The sequence below is a fragment of the Lynx canadensis genome, chromosome A1, assembly GCF_007474595.2.
Source record: "Lynx canadensis isolate LIC74 chromosome A1, mLynCan4.pri.v2, whole genome shotgun sequence".
NCBI classification, from domain to species: Eukaryota; Metazoa; Chordata; class Mammalia; order Carnivora; family Felidae; genus Lynx; species Lynx canadensis.
The window spans coordinates 101,324,491-101,348,094 of record NC_044303.2 but is presented as its reverse complement, the minus strand read 5'-3'; the positions used below and the strand labels follow the sequence as shown (position 1 = coordinate 101,348,094).

The 23,604-nt window shown below is 44.5% G+C and overlaps 1 protein-coding gene across 1 annotated transcript in view; it reads right to left on the bottom strand.

Annotated features, from left to right (window-relative positions):
* PRDM6 (PR/SET domain 6) overlaps positions 1 to 23,604 on the bottom strand; it is a 106,994-nt gene that overhangs the window by 2,049 nt on the left and 81,341 nt on the right. Inside the window, exons 5-6 of the mRNA XM_030317153.1 lie at positions 15,080 to 15,422; positions 6,454 to 6,630 (exon numbers count right to left, since the gene is read on the bottom strand). Of these exons, the coding sequence (XP_030173013.1) occupies positions 6,454 to 6,630; positions 15,080 to 15,422 (520 nt within the window). The remainder of the gene's footprint in view (positions 1 to 6,453; positions 6,631 to 15,079; positions 15,423 to 23,604) is intronic.

Below are 23,604 nucleotides of genomic sequence, written 5' to 3'. Positions count from 1 at the left end.
GGCCGAGCACCCATTAGGGCACAGCGGCTACCACAGCCATCCCCTCAGTGTCTTCTTCTCAATCATTTGAAGGAAAGGCTGTTCAGAAGAGCCGCAGACAGTTGTCCCTCCTTCTCTTTCTAAATTCTTTAATGCTTATTTTTGAGAGAGACAGAGGGACAGAGTGTGAGCGGGGGAGGGGCAGAGAGAGAGGGAGGCACAGAATCCCAAGCAGGCTCCAGGTGCTGAGCTGTCAGCACAGAGCCTGAAGTCGGGCTTGAACCCACGAACCGTGAGATCATGACCTTGGCAGAAGTGGGACGCTCAACTGACTGAGCCATCCAGGCACCCTGACTGTTGTCCCTCTCTTAACTAATGTAGTCACTGGTCTCAGGTCCCTGCATGACTGGATTGTGGCAAAGCTCTCAAGACAAAGCCCTCACTGCTCCATCATAGGCCATGTGCCCCATTATCTGGGGGACAGTCCTCTCTTCTTTTTATTAGTACGTTATATACAAAGTAACTAGCCACAGAGATAATTACCATAAATAAATAAATAAATAAATAAATAAATAAATAAATAAAACATATCCATCCACTTTGGGGATTCTTGTATATTTTTTAATGCTGGGAGCCTGGGACTTGACCATCACGCTTGGATTTTTCAGGGCTCCCGTTCCATCTGAACGTGTCAGGGTGAAGAAGTTGTGTTTCTTTGATTGTCTTCCGGGGAATATTTTTAGCAGCCCGTTCCACTGTTAAAAACTGCTCTGTGATCTTGACAAATGTATAATGTCAGCTTTAATGTATCAGACCTATCAGCTCAATGAAAATAACTCAGAAGTATTGATCAGCTAATGATTTTTGGTGTATTCATTAGCGTCCACGGTTAGCTCATCCTCTCTGCGGGGCTCCCGAAGGGCTGGTGACATGTTATCGCATTGCTGATCGTTTATTAGAGAACCGATCAGTTACTGGATCAGCGTGTCAGAATATACTACCTTTCACGGCTGACCAACTTTCAAATTATTATATTCCTTTTTAAAAAAAAAAATTCTGAAGCTTCAGAATCCATTTCAAAGCAAACTGTTTGAAAATTACAAGGAAAGACCGTGTACCTGGGTCACACTTCTGCGCCTCTAACCTTGTATATGAGAAGATAAAGAATTCACAAGTGAGAAGGTTAGTGCTTCATATAAGGCACAAGTGTACATCTATACGTAATAATTAACTATCCAGGCTGGACGGAAACATTAAGAGGAGAATTACATTACTCTCAAGCATGTGCCTAACTGGCCTCCTAGATACTTACTCTCTCGAAATAACTTGTTGTAAAAGAAAATCTACTAAGTCTGTCTATAGGACTCCCCAGATCCTCACTGAGAAATCATCTTGGGGCACCTGGGTGCCTTAGTCGGTTGAGCATCTGACTCTTGATTTCGGCTTAGGTCATGATGCCAGGGTTGTGAGATTGAGCCCTAAGTCAGGCTCTGTGCTAAGCATGGAGCCTGCTTGAGATTCTCTCTCTCTCCCCGCCCCCCTTCCCAGCTTGCACATACTCTCTCTCTAAAAGAAAATAAAGTAAAATGAAATACAATAAAATAAAAGTAAAACAAAATAAAATAAATCATCTCTACTGCCATCTGCTCCAAGTGTGAATGAAAATACATGCAGATATGTGTATCGGTGTGGGTTGGTTCCTTACCAAATGAGGAAATGAAGACAATCAGATACAAAAATAGTCTTATAAATAAGGAATGAGCCTCCATTTTACATTCATCACCTTTAATTTTAGAAAAAATCCATTCACAAGTTATTTTCATAGTTTAATGAAACTCATCAGAAGGACTCCATGTAAATACCTGGGTTCTGGCAAGTCAAAGCCAGACTTCATCCGTGTTGGCATGTAATTAACCCTGAACTATATCACAGATGGGAGACCGGGTACCTCTAACCCTGGACTTCATCGAGCGCAGCAGAAAAAGTAGCAAAGCACGATGGGGGTAATGAGCTGGGAGCAAAGAAATGCTCTTGCCCACACGTCTTCCTCACTATGCGGATGTCACAGCCACGAAAGGAACACTGCGCGAACGATGATGTGGAAAGTCATCCAAATATTCCAGCACAGAGAAACCCCCAATTTTCTATGAATATGGGTATCTTAGTTATATTTGATTTCCTTTTAGATCGGAAATCATTCTTTACTTAATCTGATAGGTGACTGGATTACAGGTACAGGGAGCCTAACCATGACCACCTGACACTGACAGAGGCCAAAATGATGTCAAGTTCTGTTACACAGAATGGAAGCCCCAAGAAGCTCTCTTTCGTGCCTCTACAGACTGTCACCAAACGCTTGTTGGATTGGACCGAACTGCACAGGGCTTGTACATACGATGTGCTCAATGCATATTTACTGATGTGCTCTTTTTATTTGATCTGCTGCATGAATCTTGTTAAAATATTAGATGATCTTTGGAATATCCTTTTTTTTTTTTTAATGTATATACTGAGCCAATCTGTCTTTCCTTGAGGCAAAAACGTACGGATGAGTATTTTTCCCCTGCTTCTAACAGACATGAACAGAAGAACCTTTCCTGTGGGAAGTTTTGGTCTTCCCAGACTCCAAAGCTGGGCATCAAGCAGTTCACATGGGGTCCTCCAGGCAGAGCTATGCAGCCCCGCCCCCCTAAAATCTTCAGAGATTATGGTTAATGTTTAGTAATAGAGAAGGAAAAAGGAGTCCTTACTATAAAGAAGTTTTAGATGCCAATTCACTTCCTTCCTTCTTTCCTCTTTTCACTAAAGAGCTTGGCAAATGCTGTTAAATGAAATGATGCCTTGCTTTTGCTCCTTACTGTCCATGACTTCCAGTGTCACCGTACAAACTGAAAGCCAAGACCTTCATCATGCTCCTTTGATAGGTATTTTTTTCCTATGGGCTCTTTTACTTTAGAAGTTCTAAGTAGATACCCAAGTTGGCTGCCAACAGGCCCACGATCTACCTGCAGCTTGAGGGGTGGAGTATTTCAGTGGGCTCTCAGCCAATCAGATTTCAAGGCAAATCCTACACTGAGACTCTGATCTCTTAACGCCATATCTTCTCCAGCCTTCTTTGGACAGCAATAATCTTGATCTGCCTAAACCCACATCCCAGCAGATTTCAGAACTTGGAAAGGGCTCTCCCCTGTCATGGCAGGCTCCTGAAAATTCTGTGAAAGCCTCCGGGGCCCTGGGCGGGTGGGACAATTTGGAGACTGAGCCACTGGAGGCATCTAGGTGCAAGTTGCTCAAGGCATACAGTTTAGGATTCTGCAGCTTTACGAGGTTCTTTTCCTTCTTTGTAACGTTGTTTAAGCCAATACCCATTAGGTGAAGTAGTAAAATTAACTGTTGAGGTGAAATCCGTTTTTATTGACTAATCTGCAACAAAGGTTTTTTTGAATGTTTGTTTTATGAGCTTGTAAAAGAGTATCTTCATAATATTTACAAATGTCCATGGGATGAATATCTGTGGGCAATGGTAAGAAGCTTCCCAAAACTCCCTTGGGATAGTTCAATCCAGAACGATCTGATTGTATACACTGAAGGATTTAGTTTTCCATTTCCTAGAAGATGTTTAAGTCTTGCACTATTAAAAACAGCATACACTCAGTTCTCCCCTGGGAATATATATTTGATAAACTAAAACACACACACACACACACACACACACACACACAAAAACAAAAACTACCCAACCATACATATAGCATGTAGCTATCATCCCAATAAGAGTAAAGGCAGAATGAACTAAAACACACACACAGAATCTAATCCAACCAATTCTCATGCTTTTCTTAATTCGCTTTCCAGATGGAATTACGTGATGGTCACAAAAACACACTCTTGGAAAGGTAAATGATACAAGTATTAAAGCCCCTCAAATATTAACCTGATGAATTCAAAGTAAGTTAAAATGGCAACGCTATTGGAAACATGACAAAAACAGGATGTTAGAGAAAAAAAAATTGAGTTGGAGTCAACGAGGTTACACATAAGTAACACCTTAACATTAATAGAAATCTATTTCGCATTTTGACCCTGAAACCTCTTCAATTAATTACTAAAATCTATTTACACAGCAACAAGATAAAAATCAATCTGATTCCTGGCACCGTGTCTGTCCGGCTGCCCTCTCTAATGTAAGGGGCCGGAAGGATCGTCAATCCTACGTCTTTGCTTTTGCAAAGCTCTCTTGCTCCAAGGCCCTGGAAATGTGCTGCCGTCATCTTCCACATCCAGGGCAGTGATGAAGCCAGAAAGTGCTAACCCTCTGAGGGGTCAGGACTGAGGGCAAGGAAAGAGTACACCAAACTCTAGAACCTGTGCTAACCACCAGCCCTGAGGGGAGATTAGAAGAAAAGAGGTCCATTTGGGCGATCACAGCCCTAGAGGGTCCAGCTTGGCCGGGGCAATGCAGGCTTGACTTCAGATCTCTTCCCATCCCCCTTAGCCAGATGCTTTTGCACAGTCAACAAGCTATACCTATGTACACAGACAACAATTAAAACTATTTTTACTACCAATATATATCATAAATTAAACCAGGATGAAAACGAGTTAAGGATGATGAATAAAGGTAACTAATTCATGGGAGGTAAGCAAAGACGACCATCTTTGATGAGTCCTCCCTCCGATGGCAGACACCAAGGCAGGCAGGACCCGGGCCAGCAGGACTCTGCCACCCTGAGACAAGCTCAGCCTCGGGTTGAGCACCATGGCAATGACATCCCATGCCAATAGGTCCAAATGGAAAATTATGGGTAATGAGAGCCTACAAGACTCCTTGGCTAAGACTGAGCAAGATTCATCTCTTATTGCCTCAATTATTTCCCTTCTGGCTTGAGCTTGTCCTAAAGAAAATGAACAGGCTATACGTCTAAGTCCTTTTAATCATCCTTCTTAACCACCGAAAGCCAGTACGGCAAATGAGTAGAGACAGAGAGGGATGAACAGCAGAGTTCATCACAAAGACAGGAGAAGTTGCTTAAAGACAACTGACCAGACCAAGTCCAATGTGCTAGTCCATACTCCCAAGCCTTTCCACCTACTTGGGCTGCCAGAAATACCTCTTTCCTTTGTCTATCTGGAAAACTCATTCATCCTTCAAGACGTATCTTCAACATCATCTCTCCCAGATAGCATTGACTCCTCCATTTCTGTGCTATCCTGTGGCACTATATATATATATATATATATATATATATATATATTATTTTCCTGCTCTTAACTTTTGCAGTCTTTACCCTATGTTATCATACTTGTTTATGAACTGGGCTTCCCCCATAAATTATGTGGTCTTCAAAGACCAGGAAGTGGAGATGCATTCGACTTTGTATCTTCCGTGACTAGGTGGGTGCCTAGTACAAAAGAAGATGTTCAGTAGGTATGTGCTGAATGAATGAATACGTACATGGATAAATGAACGACTGAATGAGTGAGTGAACCAACAGGTCACCTCGCATGATTCAGATGTCCACTGTTTTCATGACTGTGCCGTATCTAGAAACAGTCTTTCACTCAGATGCTCTTACCTTGCCAAAGCCCTCGGAATTCATTCTCACCTCTTCCCACATTGCCTGAATCCTCAAGAATTCAGACATGCCCAGTATGTGGTTCTGTTTTGTTTTGTTTCACCAATATCGTAATTCTAAGATCCAAAGAACACACTGGAAAGGCCACAGGTTGGCCACTGTCACGGAGTCAAACCACTTTAACAGATGGGGAAGAGGAGGAAATAGTTCACCAGAATCGTAAAACGTTCAAGTTCCCCAAGAGATCACTATTTAAATGTCCTAAACTGGGGTCACCTCACCCACAGTCATAAACTTGCTGGTGGCCAAAAGAGGACACTGTAGGGGCTCTCCGCTTAAATTCTAGAAGCACAGACCCTCAGGAACTAGAATCTCTTTTTTTTTTAATGTTTATTTTTGAGAGAAAGAGAGACAGAGTGTGAGCGGGGGAGGGGCAGAGAGAGAGAGAGAGAAAGACACAGAATCTGAAAAGGCTCCAGGCTCTGGGCTGTCAGCACAGAGCCAGACGCAGGGCTCAAAACCACGAACCGCGTGATCATGGCCTGAGATGAAGTCGGACGCTCAACCCACTGAGCCACCCAGGCTCCCCTAGGAACTAGAATCTTAAAATGACCTACTCCTTCTCCCTTATTTTACTGACGAGGAAGCAGACCCAGAAAAGATCATCTTGTGTCCATGGCCGCATAGCTTGAGCCAGGATCAGGGTATAGGCTTCCGGACATCGTTCTTTTAATGCCAACCACCAAACAAGGAAGTCCTCTCGGAGCCTGGATGCTCACCTTCCAAAACCTTCTCCACCCGCTGGCTGAGCTGAGCGGCACCGTGCCAGCTGGTCTGCTGGCTCTTGGAAAAGGCTAGGAGGAAAGGGGGGGGGGGTGAAGGGTCAGGCTCTACTCACTTGAAGGGCTTTTCTCCAGTGTGGGTTCGGATGTGGTTGTTGAGGGTGGTGGCCCCGGCGAAGGCACGACCGCAGTAGCCGCACTTGAAGGGCCGGTCACTGGAGTGAGTGACCACGTGGTTCCTCAGCTCTGATGGTTGTGAAAAGGACTGCGAGCAGTGACCACACTGGTAAGGTCTGAAACAAATAAAGAGACTGCCTGGTCATCACTGTCTGTGTCAAGTCGGCGAAAATCAGCGTCACGAGGCAAGGGCCTTAACTTTCCACTGACATTTTCTCTGTTTTTAAAACCGCACCCAAGGCTTTGGCGGCTGGGTCCCCAAGACTGCACCTGTGGCCCTGGGAACACAATTCACGGAGCTTCTGAGACACATCAGTATTCCCAAACGAATATTCCTTGCGGGTATCAACCATCCCGTTTCAAGAACCCTCACTTTCTTGTTTTTATCCCCACCCGAGGCAAATATTAGGGCGCTCTGGGGAGCACGGAGAGTACGGGCGTGATTAAGCAGGAACGTTACCAGAGAAGATACGGAATTGTCTCTCATGATTCCGTGACACTTTTAACTTTTCAAAGTGCTTTACGAACAATTACGTAGTTTAATCTTTACAATAATCCTCAGGGGCAGGGAAAGCAGCTGTTACTATCTCTGTCGGTTCAGAAAACTGAGGCCCAACTGTCCTCAGGGGAAATAAACTCTCGATGCCAAGGTCACCACAGGGTGTTAGGACTTTATTCTGAGGTAAATATGCAGAGAAGTGGGCAAGTTGCTTGTGTGTTTCAATAAATACGCAACTGCCTTGGGGTCTACAACGTAGACATTTGATAGTGTGTCAACACCGGTGTGCACCCCAATTTGTCTGTGACAAAAGTCCTGACTGGTACTCTTTACACCCACACACCCCACACACATACACTAATATTTATCCATTGTGGGTCATCTTCTTAAACTTTAGCTCTCCAGTTTAATCCGTGGCAAGCAACGATTTAGAGCAGCACCGAAATGACAGGATGTCCCTGTGTCTGCAGAGGGAGGACGGTGATGGGAAAGCCAATGGAAGGAAGTTGTGACAAATACCTGATAATTAGCGAGATTATCAGAGAACATTCTTTCCAGTTCACGAGAAGTAAATCGATTTGGGGTTTTCATAAAAGACATTAGACTTCTGTCTGCTCTCCCAGAGTTCTGCTGCTTACTTAAGCAGAGTCCGGTGAGTGATAGAAACCCTGGGGAGTCCTCCCCACTCACAAAACTAGTTCTCATCCTCCTTTGATGGAACTCTAATTTATCAAAATTTTTGTGAGGAAAATTAATAATCTGTCATGAGCGATACTAGCAGCACTCACGAAGCCCTGCTTTGTGGCCCAGACGTTTCTGGCTGCATTTAGAAAGCCAGTGGCAAAGCAGATTTAATTGCTCTAGCTTTCACAAATGCGTAGGCTCCAAAGACCAGAAACCAAAACGAAGGACGAGGAGACAATGGCGAGCGAGCATGTAAAACAATTCAATTAAGTGCAAAATAAAGTGTACCCTCTCATTTGTCAAGTGAAGTGCTTAATTGTGGCTACTTGCCTCACTGAACACAAATACTATTATTTTACCAGGCTTCAGCACGCTGAGCACTGATTGTAGAATTTTTTAGCTTGATTAATAGTCCAGGATTGGTCAATAACTCAATACTATACAATTTTAATTACTTACATTTAGAAATCTATTTAACTGCTCTCAAACAAGTTTCAAAAAATACATATAAGCGTCCTTGGTAAAGGAGTTTATCAATCTTGATAAATTGCACGTGCACTTTATTACAATTATTAAATATTGCTTTGAAAGCCATTAACATGATATGTAAATGCAAACGTCTGCCTGCCAAGTCTGTTCTTTATAGTAACCGTTAACCTTAAAGTGTTCCTCAAGAAATCATTCTCTCAGGAGTGAACTTTTTAAACTATTGAAGATTATAAACAAAATAATTTATTAATATATGCTATATCCACTGACAATTGATTTTTCTAATAGTGAAGGGACCATTAACAGTTATTAGCCTCTGGTTATCTATTTTTAATAGCTATCACAATAAACAATAAGCCACTAAATAAAGCCAATTAATCTTTTCTTTTCTTTTTTTTTTCTAACTCTGCTGTCAAAAGTTGGGGTGATTTATTTCCCATAGTCAGGAGTCAATCCATCCTTTTTATGTTAATAGTCACAGTCGCGAAGATTTACACACCGAAGAGCGCAAATGACCATGGGGAGGCTTATCCTGAAGTCTATTATCAAGGTAATAGCAAGGAAAGACAAAGAGAATTCTAACACATCCATTTTGCCCAATACTACGGCCTGAGAGGCATTTGCTAGGTGTCCAGTGACCTAAGGCACAACTTTAAAAACTTCGTGGAATTTAGCTTGACTTCATGGAAGGGTCTGCACGACAGGGAAAGCAGCACCGGGGAGTCCTGCTTCAGCCCCTAGCCTGAGTCAGCTGTGAGACTTTGGTAAGTCCACTTCCTCATGGTTTCCTCGTCTCTCCGCTAAGAGGGACGTAGTGATTTACCTGCTCTCTAGCCTCCCATCGTGCTCTGGTCCTGCTTCCAGACAATCAACCAACATGTGCAGCCTGAGAATCTGTCCCAAGACACAGCCCCCCAAGACGTAGCATCAACAACATGACCTCCATCTTGTATTGTGTGCACCAGCCAGTTCCCTGCACGGAGAGCCTTCCATGGTTTTGTGAGTATACACACTAATTAGAATATGACCCATTTAATCTTATTTGGTAAACAGTTGAGAAGTCAGGGCAACAAGAAAATCCAGGACCAAGATGGAGAACCAAACCTTACTTGAACTGATCTCAAGAAACAAAGCAATATCCCTTCATTCTTAGATATCCTGAAGAGTAAGATTTTATACCCCACGCTTACAGTCACCTCTGCAGAAGCTGACTTTATGCAGAGTTCAGAACTAAAATGTGAACTCGACTTGCTGCTATAATAACAGATTGTCTCTCTCAGCCTAGAAATTTACAGGAAGTTAGCCTTCAGAAAGTCTGGGAGTTATATAGCAAGTAGACAAGATTCCTTCTTTTCTTGGATTTTCACTATTTCCCACAAAAAAAGTATGAATGAAAGGAAAAGATTCGAAAGTAATTTTAACATTGACTGCATCAAAGGGTTTCACCTAAGGATGTAGGCATACATTCAAAATGGAAAGAAATCTCCAAGTCCAAGGGCAGGCCTTCGAAAACATGACCACCGCCATGGAATCTTCTTTGGAACAACTGGCCAGAGGAATTAAGACTCACAGTTTACAACGGAAGTGATTTGAGGGCACAGGATTCATTGCTGTTACTCTGCTTTTTATTCTGATAACTAACATTCTCGTAAACATGTCAAGGTGCGGCCAAAAGGTTAGGCTTCCTGTCCTAAACCTGAAGATCCGATCGATTTCAACTCCAAAGTTCTTTCTCCCTATGATGTGTCCTACTGGCAGGAGCATGGAAGGACTGACATCATCAGGCACCGCATTTAGCTCCCCTCTTCCCAGGATCTTAGGTGACTGAACAGCTAAATGTGAATATGCTTTCTAAGAAAGCACTCTGATTCTCCCCCCACGTCATCATACACAGACACCATTTCATTATTCTGAAAATATACGCAACAAGCATTCCTTACAAAGTGATGACATTTCACAACCAGAAGAAGCTTATGGCTTTTTTTTTTTTTTTTTTTTTTTTTAACTACTGGAGACATCTAGTACTGTTGTCCGATCGTGGAAATGTTCTTTATCTACACTGTCCAACATGGAGCCATGAGCCACCTGGAGCTGTTCAGCTCCTGAAATGTGATTAGGGTGACTGAGAACTAGACACACTATTTTACCCCATTTTGATTACTTCAAACTTAAATAGTCTCGTGAGTTTCAACATAGAAATATCAAAGCCTCATGAAAAACCAGAGTATGGTGCCCCATACACAGTGACAAACTAACTAAAAACCAGGGGCACCTGGGTGGCTCAGGAGTTGACCATGTGACTTCAGCTCAGGTCATGATCTCCCAGTTCTAGAGTCTGAGCCCCACATCAGGCTTGCTGCTGTCATCCTGTTAGCACAGAGTCTGCTTCCAATCCTCCTTCCTCCCTGCTCTGCCCCTCCCCTACTGTGCTCTCCCAAAAATAAACAAATATTAACAACAAAAAAAGTAACTAAAAGCCAGACAAAGCCTGGGTCAAGTTAGTTAGCATCTATCGATGCTGGTACACATTTAAACAGAAAGCAAGCAAAAAGACAAATTTTGTACATCCCCTGGCATTCTCTGTAACTGGCAGCAACTACACCAAAGATTACCCCAGTAAAATGTGCAATTCATTTACTTGGGGTCTGTAATCGGTTTTGTGTACACAAAGAAAAAGGATGAAGCACTTAACAAAATTAAGTGTGGTTTGGTTTAAAATATTAATCCTTTGATTTTTTCTTTCATGGCATGAAAGCCTCCAGGACAAAACTCGTTCAGCTGGGGCCACGTTCTCTCCTTGCCCCACGTCAGTCCGCCCACGTGTACATCTTCCAGAACTTCAAAGGGAGTACTACTTAGGTCACTGCTGGCCATGCGGAGTGAGAAGAAAATGCAGCTGTATGTAAGAAGGAAAAGATTGCAGGAAAGCGGTGAAAGTACAGAGCCAAAAGGACCTGGAGAACACGAAACCCTAAAAAGAACAGAAGCTTCACATTTGGGGGCAGGGGGACAGCGGAACACAAGAACATGGACACACCGAAAACAAAGGATCACGGTGATGGATCATCTCCAGGCTCCTCCCACCAAAGAGCACCTTCTAGGGTTACTTTCCCCTCTGGTACCACCACATCCAAACAATGATACTCAAAACGACACAAATGTGAGCAGCTGATGATGGTACACCTGGGAGGCTAAAAGGCAAACGTGCCACGAAAAAAAAACAAAAAAAAACCCCCCAAAAAAAACCCAAGGAGAAAAGAAAAAGGAGGCAACATAAAGATAAGCATTAGAAAGATACTTTCTGCAGACAAAAAAAGACAACAGGTTCATCAAAAAATAATCCACTGAGATTGAAGGCTTTGCTTACCCCTTTCTGGAGCCCCCCCAGTGGGACTGTTGAGGGTTTCTGCAGCAGAAAAACAGAAGAGAAAAGGGATTTCTAACTCCTGGTTCAAGCAAAAGGGATTTCAGCTGCCCTGGCCTAGGTCATAAGCTAATGCAAAACCCCTAGTGTTTATGAAGTTCCTAAATAAACCCTTGGGGCGTGTAGATGCCAACAGCTTCTTCCTTTTGAATCCACTCAGGGCAAAGAAAAAGTTAGTAGCCTGGGAAAAAGGAAGACAAGAATTGGGAGTCTGTTTGCAAAGTGTTAACAGAACGGAATCGAGAAATAACACTTCCGTGGCCCCAGGACCCCCACGGATGTGTTTTGATCTTGAGTGCTAATTCTTACCTGGCTAGGGCAAATGGAATTTATTTCTGCATTTAGTGTAAACAGCGTGGTCATGAAAAAGGGCGATCTGGCAACTCTAAGCGTCCCCGGATCTTTTTGCTTTACATCAAGGCAGAGACTTTTTGATGGTCTCTCCCATGGAAAAGCTCACGGATATAGACACACAAAGTCTCTTTTGATGAAGGTTCAGATGGGTTGGGTTTCATGGCCAAATACTCAGTCCGTTGAGTGAAAAATCTTTTGGACCTCGGATTCTGGGGCCTGTTTCAAATTTGGATGTGTTTGAAACTCTAACCTGTTTACCTTCTGACTTTGTCTTCGATGTCTTTTTTGCCCCTGGTTTTCTAGCACAATTTTCCTATCAAAATATAAGCGTGTGCGTTTTTCAAAGAGAGGGGAAATGGTGTCTGACTGGAAGGTTCTAAGCTTTATCACTGTATACGGCTGAATGGCCACAAACTGCCAAAGATGGAAAGCCGGCTGATTTATGGAGTCAATAACTGAAGAAAATATGTACACTCAGCAGCTGTAAGTCTGAAAATAAGTCATGGAAAATAAGAGAAAAAGCTCCAAATTTCGCAACCGTCATACACAAATGTGATACTGAAAGTGAGTTCTTCCTCTTTCTTGGCAATTCACTCATGCGGTTAAGAATTATAGAGAGTATCTTCTACTTCCAAACTTGCTGGTGCAAAGACTGCATTCTAGATTCTAGAACTGAAAAGAGCTATTCCAGTACTATAGGCAAAAAGCAAATCAGGTGCCTAAAACAAGTGCATCAAAGTGAGTGGGTATCTTCCCCAATTTTGCCCGAATCTCCAATAATCAATTCGGATACGATGGAGTAATTTAAGCACTGCCTCATCGTTACTAAGAAGCCACGAACTTGATTACTTTGCCTATGAAGGGCCTAATTTTTTTTGAAGTCCTAATTCTTAAATTCAACTTATTCCTGAATGATGGTGACTATGTCTGAACAGAGAGCAAAGACAGGGAAGAGAAAAGTACCCGCTGCTTGAGTCATCTGATCCCACCCTGGCTATGTACCTGGATATCAAGCACCCATCACTGTGCATCATCTGGGAAGGCCTGGCCACACCACATCTAGGCATCTGAGTCAAAGAAGCCCAGCAATGTCTAGCACAGAATGGAAAACTCATGCCATGTGGATTTCTGCCAGTAACTCTCAATTAACTTTAAATCAGCGCTCACCCAACAACCCCTCCTGCACATGTATTTGGTGTATCTAAGTTTTCTGAATTTATCAGGTGTTTTTCTGACAGCTTACATAGATGTTTTACAAATCATGACAATATTATTTGATGGGACAGACTTCACAGGGACTTAAGCCATAATATGCATATGGTTTTCCAAGTGTTAACTGGGGTCGGACAAAATAGTCTGTTTCAGTATCCATTTACTGTAACATATTCTTATTGCTTTATGTGATATTCAGCATGAAATCAAATCATACTCAAAGCTAAGCCTGGCGTTTCAGGACCCAGAAACTTTCAACTATCATTTCATCTTACCTTGCACATTTAGTTACTATGATAACAACGTATCTGTGCCACTAACGAATCCATACATCTGAACGCAAGTTCCTAGTAACACAAGTTAACACCTCTTTTAGGCTTCAAAACTCCTAAAATGCATTGCAAACTTGGAAGAGAAGCATCTTGAAGCTACATGCGTACTTGCAAAACAGGGAAACTTTCAAAGGAAACCCTTCCTGTGTGAGGAAAACACTTGCACAACTTTTGTGGTCACTTCTAAAGCCCAAAGCACTAACACGTGCAGAGGTCTGATGACAGTTTCACCAGGATCTCTCCCTGGAAAGTGAAAGACTGGAAAGGCCCAGCTACCTTAACAACACTAACGCAACCATTTCAACATTAATTAATTACAGCAATGCTTGATGCTTGGCAAGGGGTTTCTAGAAAAGCACAAATAAAGAACAAAGACACATGTAAATGTGCATATATATACTAAAAGGGGTTCTTATTATTATTTTAGAACACATCCACCCCCTTCCCAGCACATCTCCACCCTCTGTGTCCCTGCCAGGTTCGCCAGTACGCTGTCATATGCCGCTCAGCTGGGAGGGGACAGCTAGGGGTGTAACACAAGGCAAAGAGAACAGAGGGGCTTAAGGTTAATCAGTGGCCAAACGAAGAAAATAATTCAGAAGACGTGCTTCCAACCACGTATCTTCCTTCCAAAAAATCATTTTCCATGTTTTATTTCATTTCACATTCAAAGTGCCTTTTCCAGGCTATTCTTAGATATTTGGGGTTTAATCACATCTTCACAGGATGTGAAAGGGAGAGAAAGCGCGGTCCTTTCTTATTGAATTATTTTGATTTTTGTCTTTTGCGCTCCCGGCTCTCAAGACTGTCGAATAAACGAGTTTTGATTCATAAATAATAGTTCCATTATATCTACTGTGCCACTCGTCAAAGCACCTGAAATTTTAATTCACTTGTTCAGCTAAATTTCATCCTCAGTTCATGGCCATAAAATTCTTTATTGACAAACTTTCAAACCAACTTTGACTCTGAGGTATCTGGTCAACATTTTTCTTCTGTGTGGATATTAGTTTATTGAATAAGTGGCATCTGTTTTCCTCCACATCACTAGCAGAGTAGGTATTTCCTTTTGACAGCTTTGCAGGATTTATGGGTTTGCACGCTCTGAAGAAAAATAGTACTAAGCAAAAAATTCCAATTCATTACCTCTTAGTACTTAATTAAGTTCATACCCACGGCACACTGGAGGTGAACCCTGAAATGCCTGTGACAGCAAGCAAGGCAGCCAACTATATTATCTTAGGAAGACAGAGAGGATTCTAATGCTCCTGACCTCATTTTTCCATCTACGATATTCATACATGTGCCGTCTGCTTTGTTCCCCTTTAGACCCGGACAGAACTGTCTGGAAAGCGAGAGCAAGGTCCCTCCCTGCGACCTCTGTCGTTCCCGTAGCCTGGCTACACTGTAAAAAGTCCATCAGCGGCCCCGCCACTCATCTCTGACCTTCCAGAACGCGCGCACACACCTCCCGTCGTGGGCGGCTGCGGGAGGCGCCTGGGGCCTGGCGGAAGGCAGGCAGTGGGTCTCACTGAGCAAACACGAGGGGAGCAGCCAAGAGTCGGGGTTACCTGTCGGGGTTCTGCGTGCACACGTGCATCTGCAAGAGGATCCGCTGCGTGAAAGTCTTAAAGCACTGCCCGCACTTCCAAAGGTGCCAGTCACTGAACTCCGAGTGGAGCTGGCTCGTGGAGGTCGGGCTGGCCAGGACTCGCTGGTTTTTCACGTTGATTTGGTTAAATCCTGACTCCATGGGCCCAGACTTATCCAGGAGAGAGAAGTTCCTGCTGCACGGCGTCTGTGGGAAAACCACAGAACGCTGCTGGGCGGCCGGGGGCAGTTTGCTGCTCTTGGTGAAAGGCTGCAGGGCGTCTTGTCTGCACATGGCCTCCATGACCGTGGAGGGGACGTTTACTGGGAGAACAGGAAGAGTGTCAGAAGATCAGTTTAGTGAGCCTTTCCAAGAAGCACCATTACACATGCTTCTAAAAATTCCTTTACATCACCATTGTCAACATTCGTTTTTCTGGACTCCAAATTACTTGACTTGAAGGGGAAAAGAAAGCACTAATGTCACAAATTCCTATCTCACTCAGTGCCTCTTCATTAAGCACATACTATACGCTCAGGGTTGTTTACACATTGTCTTTGCCTCACAGTTCACTTATGGGTAGAGACATAAAGACTCCAGAATGAGGCTCCACACTGCACCCTAGGCTTGGAGACAGTGGAGAAGGCAAAAACAGCAAAAGGAGAAGAGAGGGGAGAGAATGGCGGGCGCGGGGGGGGGGGGGGGTTCTGCCCACAGAAGGCAACCCCGAGCAATGTCTGAGAAGACAGATTTGGGCTCTCAGGATTTTAGGCCTTCCACCGAACCTTGCCAGCATGCGACATTCCAGAAAAACCGGCTGAAAGATGAACGGAAAGAGGTGAAAGATGCCTAGAGACAATAGTCTGGCACCTTAGTAGGATGGTGAGGGAGACAGGCTGACCAAACGGCATGGTTCTTGACCCCATGGGAACAAGGGGTCCAAGAGGAGGTAAACCTCAGAGGCTCTATAAAGTCCAGATAAATAAATAAATACGTCACGTCTAGGAAACAGAGACCATTTCTGTACAGAAATAGCAAGAAAAAAGGGTTTGAGTCAGATGTGACTTACAAACAGGGTGCAGTAGCTAAGGTCAGAGTCGAAGGCAACACAGCATAGCGCTGGCAACTCGGGTTTGGGACCAGGAAGACCTGGGTTCGAATCCTGACTCTGCCTTGTATTAGCTTAGTCATCTCATCTAAGTTATTCAAAATCGCCCTGTGCCTCAGCTTCCCCATCTGAAAGATGAGGACAGTGGGAGTCATAATCCTAAAAGTAACCGCAGCAGGGCTAAGGGGTTGAGACAGCCTCCATTTTCACACTGCTCTTTAATACTCTTGCGACCAGTGGCAAGTACAGAACGTTGACATCTACAACCGCGTCCTTGGTAAGATGTAAAATGGTCCCCCTACGGATTAATGCACAGAATGTAGAAAGTGCCAAGCCACAGATGTTGAGGCCTAAGAGCAGTGGCTTCATCTTTAAACCCCGTCATGACACGGAAATGCAATAATCGAAGTATCCATCAACGACGACCACCATTACTCTTATTTTAGGGAAGACACTGGAATGAAGAAGATGGATGTAAACTGGAATGGTGGTAAAAGCAGCAAAAGCAAGAAACATTTTTGAGGAAGGAAACCTAATACATGTGAAATCTGTTTTTCTTTAAGTTGTTACGGTGCTAATAATCCACATCATGCACTCGCTCGTCAACCCACAGGGTGAAAGGTGATTAGAATACGCTTTCAAACTATTATTCTTGTATTAAGTCAGTACTGTGGCAATAAAATGTATTAACTGGTTATTTCAGGGGTCAAAGAGATTAAAAGTCACAGGATGGCCGAGGGGTGCCTGGGTGGCTCAGTCGGTTGAGCGTCTGACTTCGGCTCAGGTCATGACCTCACAGTTTGTGGGTTCGAGCCCCACATCAGTCTCTGTGCTGACAGCTTAGAGCCTGGAGATTGCTTTGAATTCTGTCTCCCTCTCTCTCTGCTCCTCCCCCGCTCATGCTCTCTCTCTCTCCTTCAAAAATAAATAAAAACATTAAAATAAAAGTTTAAAAAAAAAAGTCACAGGGTGGCCAAAGAAGAAAATTAGAGGCCAAAAAATTTGAAGAGGCTGACAGGCAAAAAGATGGGTCGTGGGAAGTAACCTATGGCCCTTGGCCACTGGTTCAAGGCCACAAGGGAGGACACATACAAAGTGAGGGCTCTCATCCTTCCCTCAGACCATCACTGAGATGCCCACGTACCATGCAAACTCAAGCGTGCTCGACTACAAAGAGAAAATGGTAGTGGACCGTGGACACGGGGAGGCTCCACGCTTGAGAGGACAGGGAGAGACCATATGCAGACACTCATGGGGGATGATGGGCTGCCACTAAGGGCCTTCCAACCCAGACAGTGTTCTGTACAATCACAGCTGTGACACGCATCCAATAAAAGGAACAGCTCTGTGTACAGGACTCTTGTCGGCATGGCCCGTCCTGTCTTGGGAAGGGAAAATAAAGAGATTCACAGACCTGGGAAGAAGTCTATGTAGTTGAATGCACCTTATACTCACAGGGGAGGCTTTTAAAAAGTTAAAATCACATAGGCACCAGGATGGCTCAGTCCATTAAGCCTCTTGGTTTTGGCTCAGGTCATGATCTCACAGTTCATCAGTTCAAGACCCACAGCAGGCTCTGTGCAGGCAGTGTGCTGGCAGTGCTTGGGAGTCTCTCCCTCCTCTCTCTCTCTCTGTCCCTCCCAGCTCTCTCTCAAATAAGTAAATAAAATCGCTTAAAAAAATTAAATCACAAGCTCTTGGTAGGGCCTGGGCATCTGCATTTTTAGAGGCTCCCTCAAGTACTTCTAATGTACAATCAGGTTCCAAAATCACTGATCTAATCCAACCCTCTCTTATTACAAATAAAAAAAGCTGAACCCCCAGAAGGTCCAATACTGTAACTCGACCAGGGTCACACATACAGAGGACACATCTGAGCTGGAAGCTTTAGCCTTCTAACTGCCAAGTCATTTTTTTCTAGCCACACTCCTAGACTGTTCACCACTCACCAGCTGTGTTTCAAAAGTGAAAAGAACATTTTATAGGTAGTATAGGGTTTGGCATGTATGTAAATATAGGATAAACATAAACATAGATGTCATATATACATATACATCATAAAGATACTGAAACATACCCATATACATGTTTATATGTCTATATTCTGTATATAAATATTTACACGTAATTTCAACTTCTGAGGCAAAAATGTATAATCAATATGAAATTTGCCCATACGTTTCAGACTTTCAAAAGAAAATCTTTGCACACAGAACTTTATTTTTTTATTTAATTTTTTAAATGTTTACTTATTTTTGGGAGAGAAAGAGCATGAGCAGGGAAGGGGCAGAGAGGGGGAGACCCAGAATCCACAGCAGGCTCCAGGCTCTGAGCTGTCAGCACAGAGCCCGACACAGGGCTCGAACTCACGGACCGCAAGATCATGACCTGAGCCGAAGTCAAATGTTTAACTGACTGAGCTAGCCAGGCACCCCTAATGTTCATCTATTGTGTGTGTGTGTGTGTGTGTGTGTGTGAGTGACAGAGACAGAGAGAGAATGAGATTGAGAGACAAAGCAGGGAAGGAGCAGAGAGAGATGGAGACTGAGAGAATCTCAAGCAGGCTCTGTGCTGTCATGCTGTCAGCACAGATCCCAATGTGGGGCTGGATCCCACGAACTGTGAGATCGTGACCTGAATCGAAACTCAGATGCTTAACCAAGTGAGCCACCCAGGCGTCCTGAATGTTACTCTTTAAACAGGTACTGCAAAATCAGGAGGAATGTTTTAGTAGTTTTTTTTTTAACGTTTATTTTTGACCAAGCACAAGTGGGGGGAGGAGAAAGAGGGAGACACAGAATCTGAAACAGGCTCCAGGCTCTGAGCTGTCAGCACAGAGCCCGACACGGGGCTCGAACTCACAGACCACGAGATCATGACCAGAGCTGAAGTCGGACGCTTAACCGACTGAGCCACCCGGGCGCTCCAGCACTTTGTTAGTAAAAAATAACAGCAGCATTGTCAGAGATCAGTGTAGAACTCGTTTTGTGTACCCTGTTTATAACTTATCCAGAAGAGACAAGGCACAGGGGAACACACACATTTCTAGGCAACACTAAGTTCTTGCAGGTTGGGAAATGGCAGACTAAAGAAAGACACGTTGGAAAGACTGTCTACTGAAGATGTCATCAGTGTGCACGAGAGCAGGGTAACCAGCCAGAAACTTCACTCTGGGGAAATTAATATAAAGAATACTTTAAGTATAGATTGTGAATTCTGACTTCCAACTTCTCTTGGAAAATAACCTCATAGGTTGCCTCACCTTTATATTAAGCACGAGAATGGGTAAGCAAATGAATTTAACTCTAATGGGCAATGTCAACAGGGTGATAAAAATGCATACGTTTGTAAAATAATCTAGGATATTTGGGATCAGAGGTAATGATAGTAATATGAGGCAGTAACAGTGAAAATGGTTGGAACAAAATTATGCCCTGTCTCATTATTTCCTTCTCTGGGACACCTCAAAGCAAAGGTAATATGCTTTCAAGACAGAAGTAGCAACTACACTCTATATTCTACACTCTATATTCTACTTCTGGTGTGGGATCCTTTATTGTACGAGTGAATCAATTGAATCATCCGTACAAATGAATCAAATGAGCACATAACGTAGAGAGAGGAGAAAGTAATGGTGGGAAGAAATAATTATCACAAAAGCAACCATACGTGATCTCTAAACTGTCCCACAGAGTTCCTGCACACTTTCATAGGACTCTTGGTATCTACAAATTACAGTTTTTTTAAAGAAGGATTTAAAGGACACAGAAGACTATTCTTCCTAAATTAGAGCCCCATGGGCTATGGCAATCCAAAAGTATGAACAAAATGACCGGAAAGGTGACAGACCTTGCAGACGCCTGCAAAAGGCCCAGAGATGATGAACTAAAGTGGCCTAGAAAATGAGGGGTTTCCACACGAAGACACAGTGAGCTGGGAAAATCTCTTCCTTCTACGAGACAAAGATTAAGGGGGTAGAGGGAAAACTGGCAAAGCCCTACAGGGTATAGACTCAAGGAAGAACACGAACTTGGCAAACCCTGGAAAATTACAACAGTGAGAGGGGCCCATGCAGGATCCGTACAGCCACCCTCTGTCCATTCATTCAGTCCACCAATACTTCGTGAGCTGCTGGTGCCGTGGGTACGGGGGGAAAAGCAAGCCCCGACCCCTGTCCTCAGACCACTTACACTCTAGTGAGAGAGCTATCAAACAAAAGGTTTTTACAAGTAAGTTCTCAGTGTCGTCAAATCTAAAATCCCATTAATTGCAGGTTGCATCATTAACTGTAAGGCATCTCCCAGGTTCAGAAGGAACAAAAAGAACAAAACGTGGCGGGGGGGGGGGGGGGGGGGGGGGGATCGGTACGTGAGCACTTACAAGACACAGGTGCTCCAAGTGTGACGCATGCTATGAGAGAGACGAAGAGGCGCCAGGAAAGGTGGGGGAGGGGGTGCGGGACAGCTTCTCTCAGGCAGTGACCTTGAATGTGAGTCCCAAAAGGCACACAGGTGTCAGACAGGTGGGAAGGGGGAACAAAAGGCAATATGAGAGGATGGAACATGGGCAGCTCTGCTACGGGGTCTACCTGACAGGCTGAGGTGAGAAGGAGCTCAAGGGAGGACGCAAGGTCTGTGACAAACTGAACGGGTCATGGCCAGTCTAATGACGCGTGAGTTCTAATTTTGTAAAACGGGACGTGAACCATAGGAAATACTTTCTGGAGACTCTGTGTGGCCCATAGGCTACCATATTAAAGACCTGGGGACCCATTATAAGAGTAATGGCAAGCCATGGGGCGCCTGGGTGGCTCTGTCAGTTGAGCATCTGACTCTGGATTTCAGCTCATGATCTCATGGCTGATGGGATCGAGTCCCACTGCCAGCGCAGAGACTGCTTGGGATTGTTTGTCTTCCTCTCTCTCTCTCAAAAGTAAATAAACTTAAATTAAAAAAACCCCAGAATATACAATCAACAGGGCTTTGTAAGAGATTAGATAGAAGGGTGACTAAAAGTGAGATGCCAAGGTTTCTAGAAAGAACTGGATGAATGGGGCTGAGCTACTGAACTAGAGGAGGGGCAGAATGGTTTCAGCGGTATGTGCCCAGCTAGATAGGAATGCGGGGATCAGTACAGAGATCTGGACTGGAGACACAAATCTCAGAACACCTAAATCGGGTCCCCCGGGGAAACGCACTGAAATGCAGATTTGCAGTTTTGTGTGCACGAGGTTCCCGGAGGAGTGCTCCTGGGATCAGTACCTCTAGGAAAGTGAGGCAAGAGAACTCTGTCCAGGGAGGAGACGGGACAATTCTGGAGATGGAAGTCCTTCACAGGCGTCCTGTTTTGGGGCAAGGGAACCAGTCCCTGGTAGCCTCCACCCACAATGCCCAGTCACTGAACATGGGCTACAGAGAGGGGGAGTAGGACAAAGGGCAAAGTGGCTCCCTTAGGCTGAAGGTACTTCCGGGAGACAAACTCCTCTGAGGCCAGCAGCCCCTTAATCTCCCCCCCACCAGGGGAATGAGTGCCTCAATCTAATAGCAAGGTTGGGATCTAGGTGGTACCCCCAGAGCATTCCAAAGCACCCAAAGAGACCGAATCTCTGACAACAGTGGGTTTCCCTGTGTTTTTGTCACTTCTCACTGCAGATGCGTTCTCAGCAATGGCTGCCTTCTGTTGGGAGTCCTGTGCAGGTACCGAGGCATCCCTAGGGGGTGACTTCTCTTTGCTTCCTTTAGCACCCTACAGGTTTCTCCAGTTCTTGACCAATCACTGTTGGCCCAGGGTTTCCAGACCTGGCAGGCAGTACAAAATCAACCCCACAACATCCCATAGCCAGGGCTGACTTTTAGAGTGTGGCATTGTTTGCTTGTTTTTATGTTTTTGAGAGAGAGAGAGAAAGCGTGCACGACCAGGGGAGGGGCAGAGAGAGAGGGGGACAGAAGATCCGAAGCAGGCTCTGCAATGATAGCAGTGAGTCCGTTGTAGGGCTCGAACTCAAGAACCATGGGATCGTGGCCTGAGCTGAAGTTGGATGCTCAACTGACAGAACCACCTAGGCACCCCAGGCACTGCTTTTACCAATGGCCTCAGAGGGACGTTTCCTTAGCTCCCAGGACTGTGGGTAGTATTTTTCTAGTCCTCAATCAGGGAGAGAACAGGAACTTCTAGTTCCCGGGCTTAAGTAAAGAGGCAAATCCCAGCTGCCCAAGGTACTCAAAGGGCCTGGAGCCTGGACTCCTACCAACCTCACGAATGCTCAGCCCAATCCCCCTGAGCTAAGGCTCACAGCCGTGGCCATGTCACCCGGTTCCTGTGTTGTATCTGGTTGGTACGCTGTGTGTTCCAGTGATTTCTTCTAGACTTGAGGACAGGGTCTGAGCTCCTCTACCTTGTCACAACCCTCCCCACGGGGCTTGGCACACAGATGGCCCTGCAGGACCCAAGTGGAATGGAAACTCCTCCGTGTTTCCAGATGTAAGGTTGAGCCTGGGCCTAGCGCCTCCCTCTTGGTGGTGTGACAGGGTAAGGGGCATGAGGCGGAGGTGCCCCTTTTTGTTTTCTGCTCTGTAAAATCAAGAGGAAGAGGGGAGCAGAGGGGGGCAGTGCGCCCACTGCCTCGGCCACTGCCTCTCACATTCTGTTACCTTGGCTTCCCTTACCAAGACAGAAAAAGCAGCAGGAAGACTTGTTTAACATTTATTCCCTGGTTTTTTTTTTTTTCCACTTCCTCTGAAATGAATATGAATACACTCTGGTCTTTACACTCCGCAGGAGCTAATCCCCCACTGGAAGCTTTGGGGAGCCTCATTCCTTCTCGCGGATGCAATCTGTCGACACAGGCTTTCCTTCGGGCTCTTCGGGAAGGTCTAGGGTGGATGGAGCGGCTCTCTGCTTGGAGCTCTATTACATTTATAACCATGGTTTTTTACAAAGAAAATAACATAGGAATTGCTTCCAGAACCCAAATGCCTGTGTCAAACGATGCCTTCTCTTTGAACAGCAAGGCGGCTTTCGGGGGCTTGTCTGGGCACCTGAGTGTGCCCCCACCGCCTCTCAGCTGCCGCTGGAGGGGGGCAGTCACTGAGGCCTGAACCCACCGCACACGCTCAATAGGAAATGTGTACTTTCATTGTTGAAAGAACCATGGGAAGAAAACGATATTTTAATAAATGAAAGGGTTTAATAAGTATTATTTGCTAAGTAAAATCATATTTCCCTTGAATGTCTTGGGCCATGTATCAACTTCATTAACAAAGAAAAATCTGACTGAAACGTTTAATCCCTTCAAATAATGGCAAAAAAAATTCTCAATATTCATCTGGGGGGGGGTGGGCATTTAGTAATTGGTGTGTGCAGAGCACTAGAAGGAGGCCCTGTGGAGGTATTTTGTC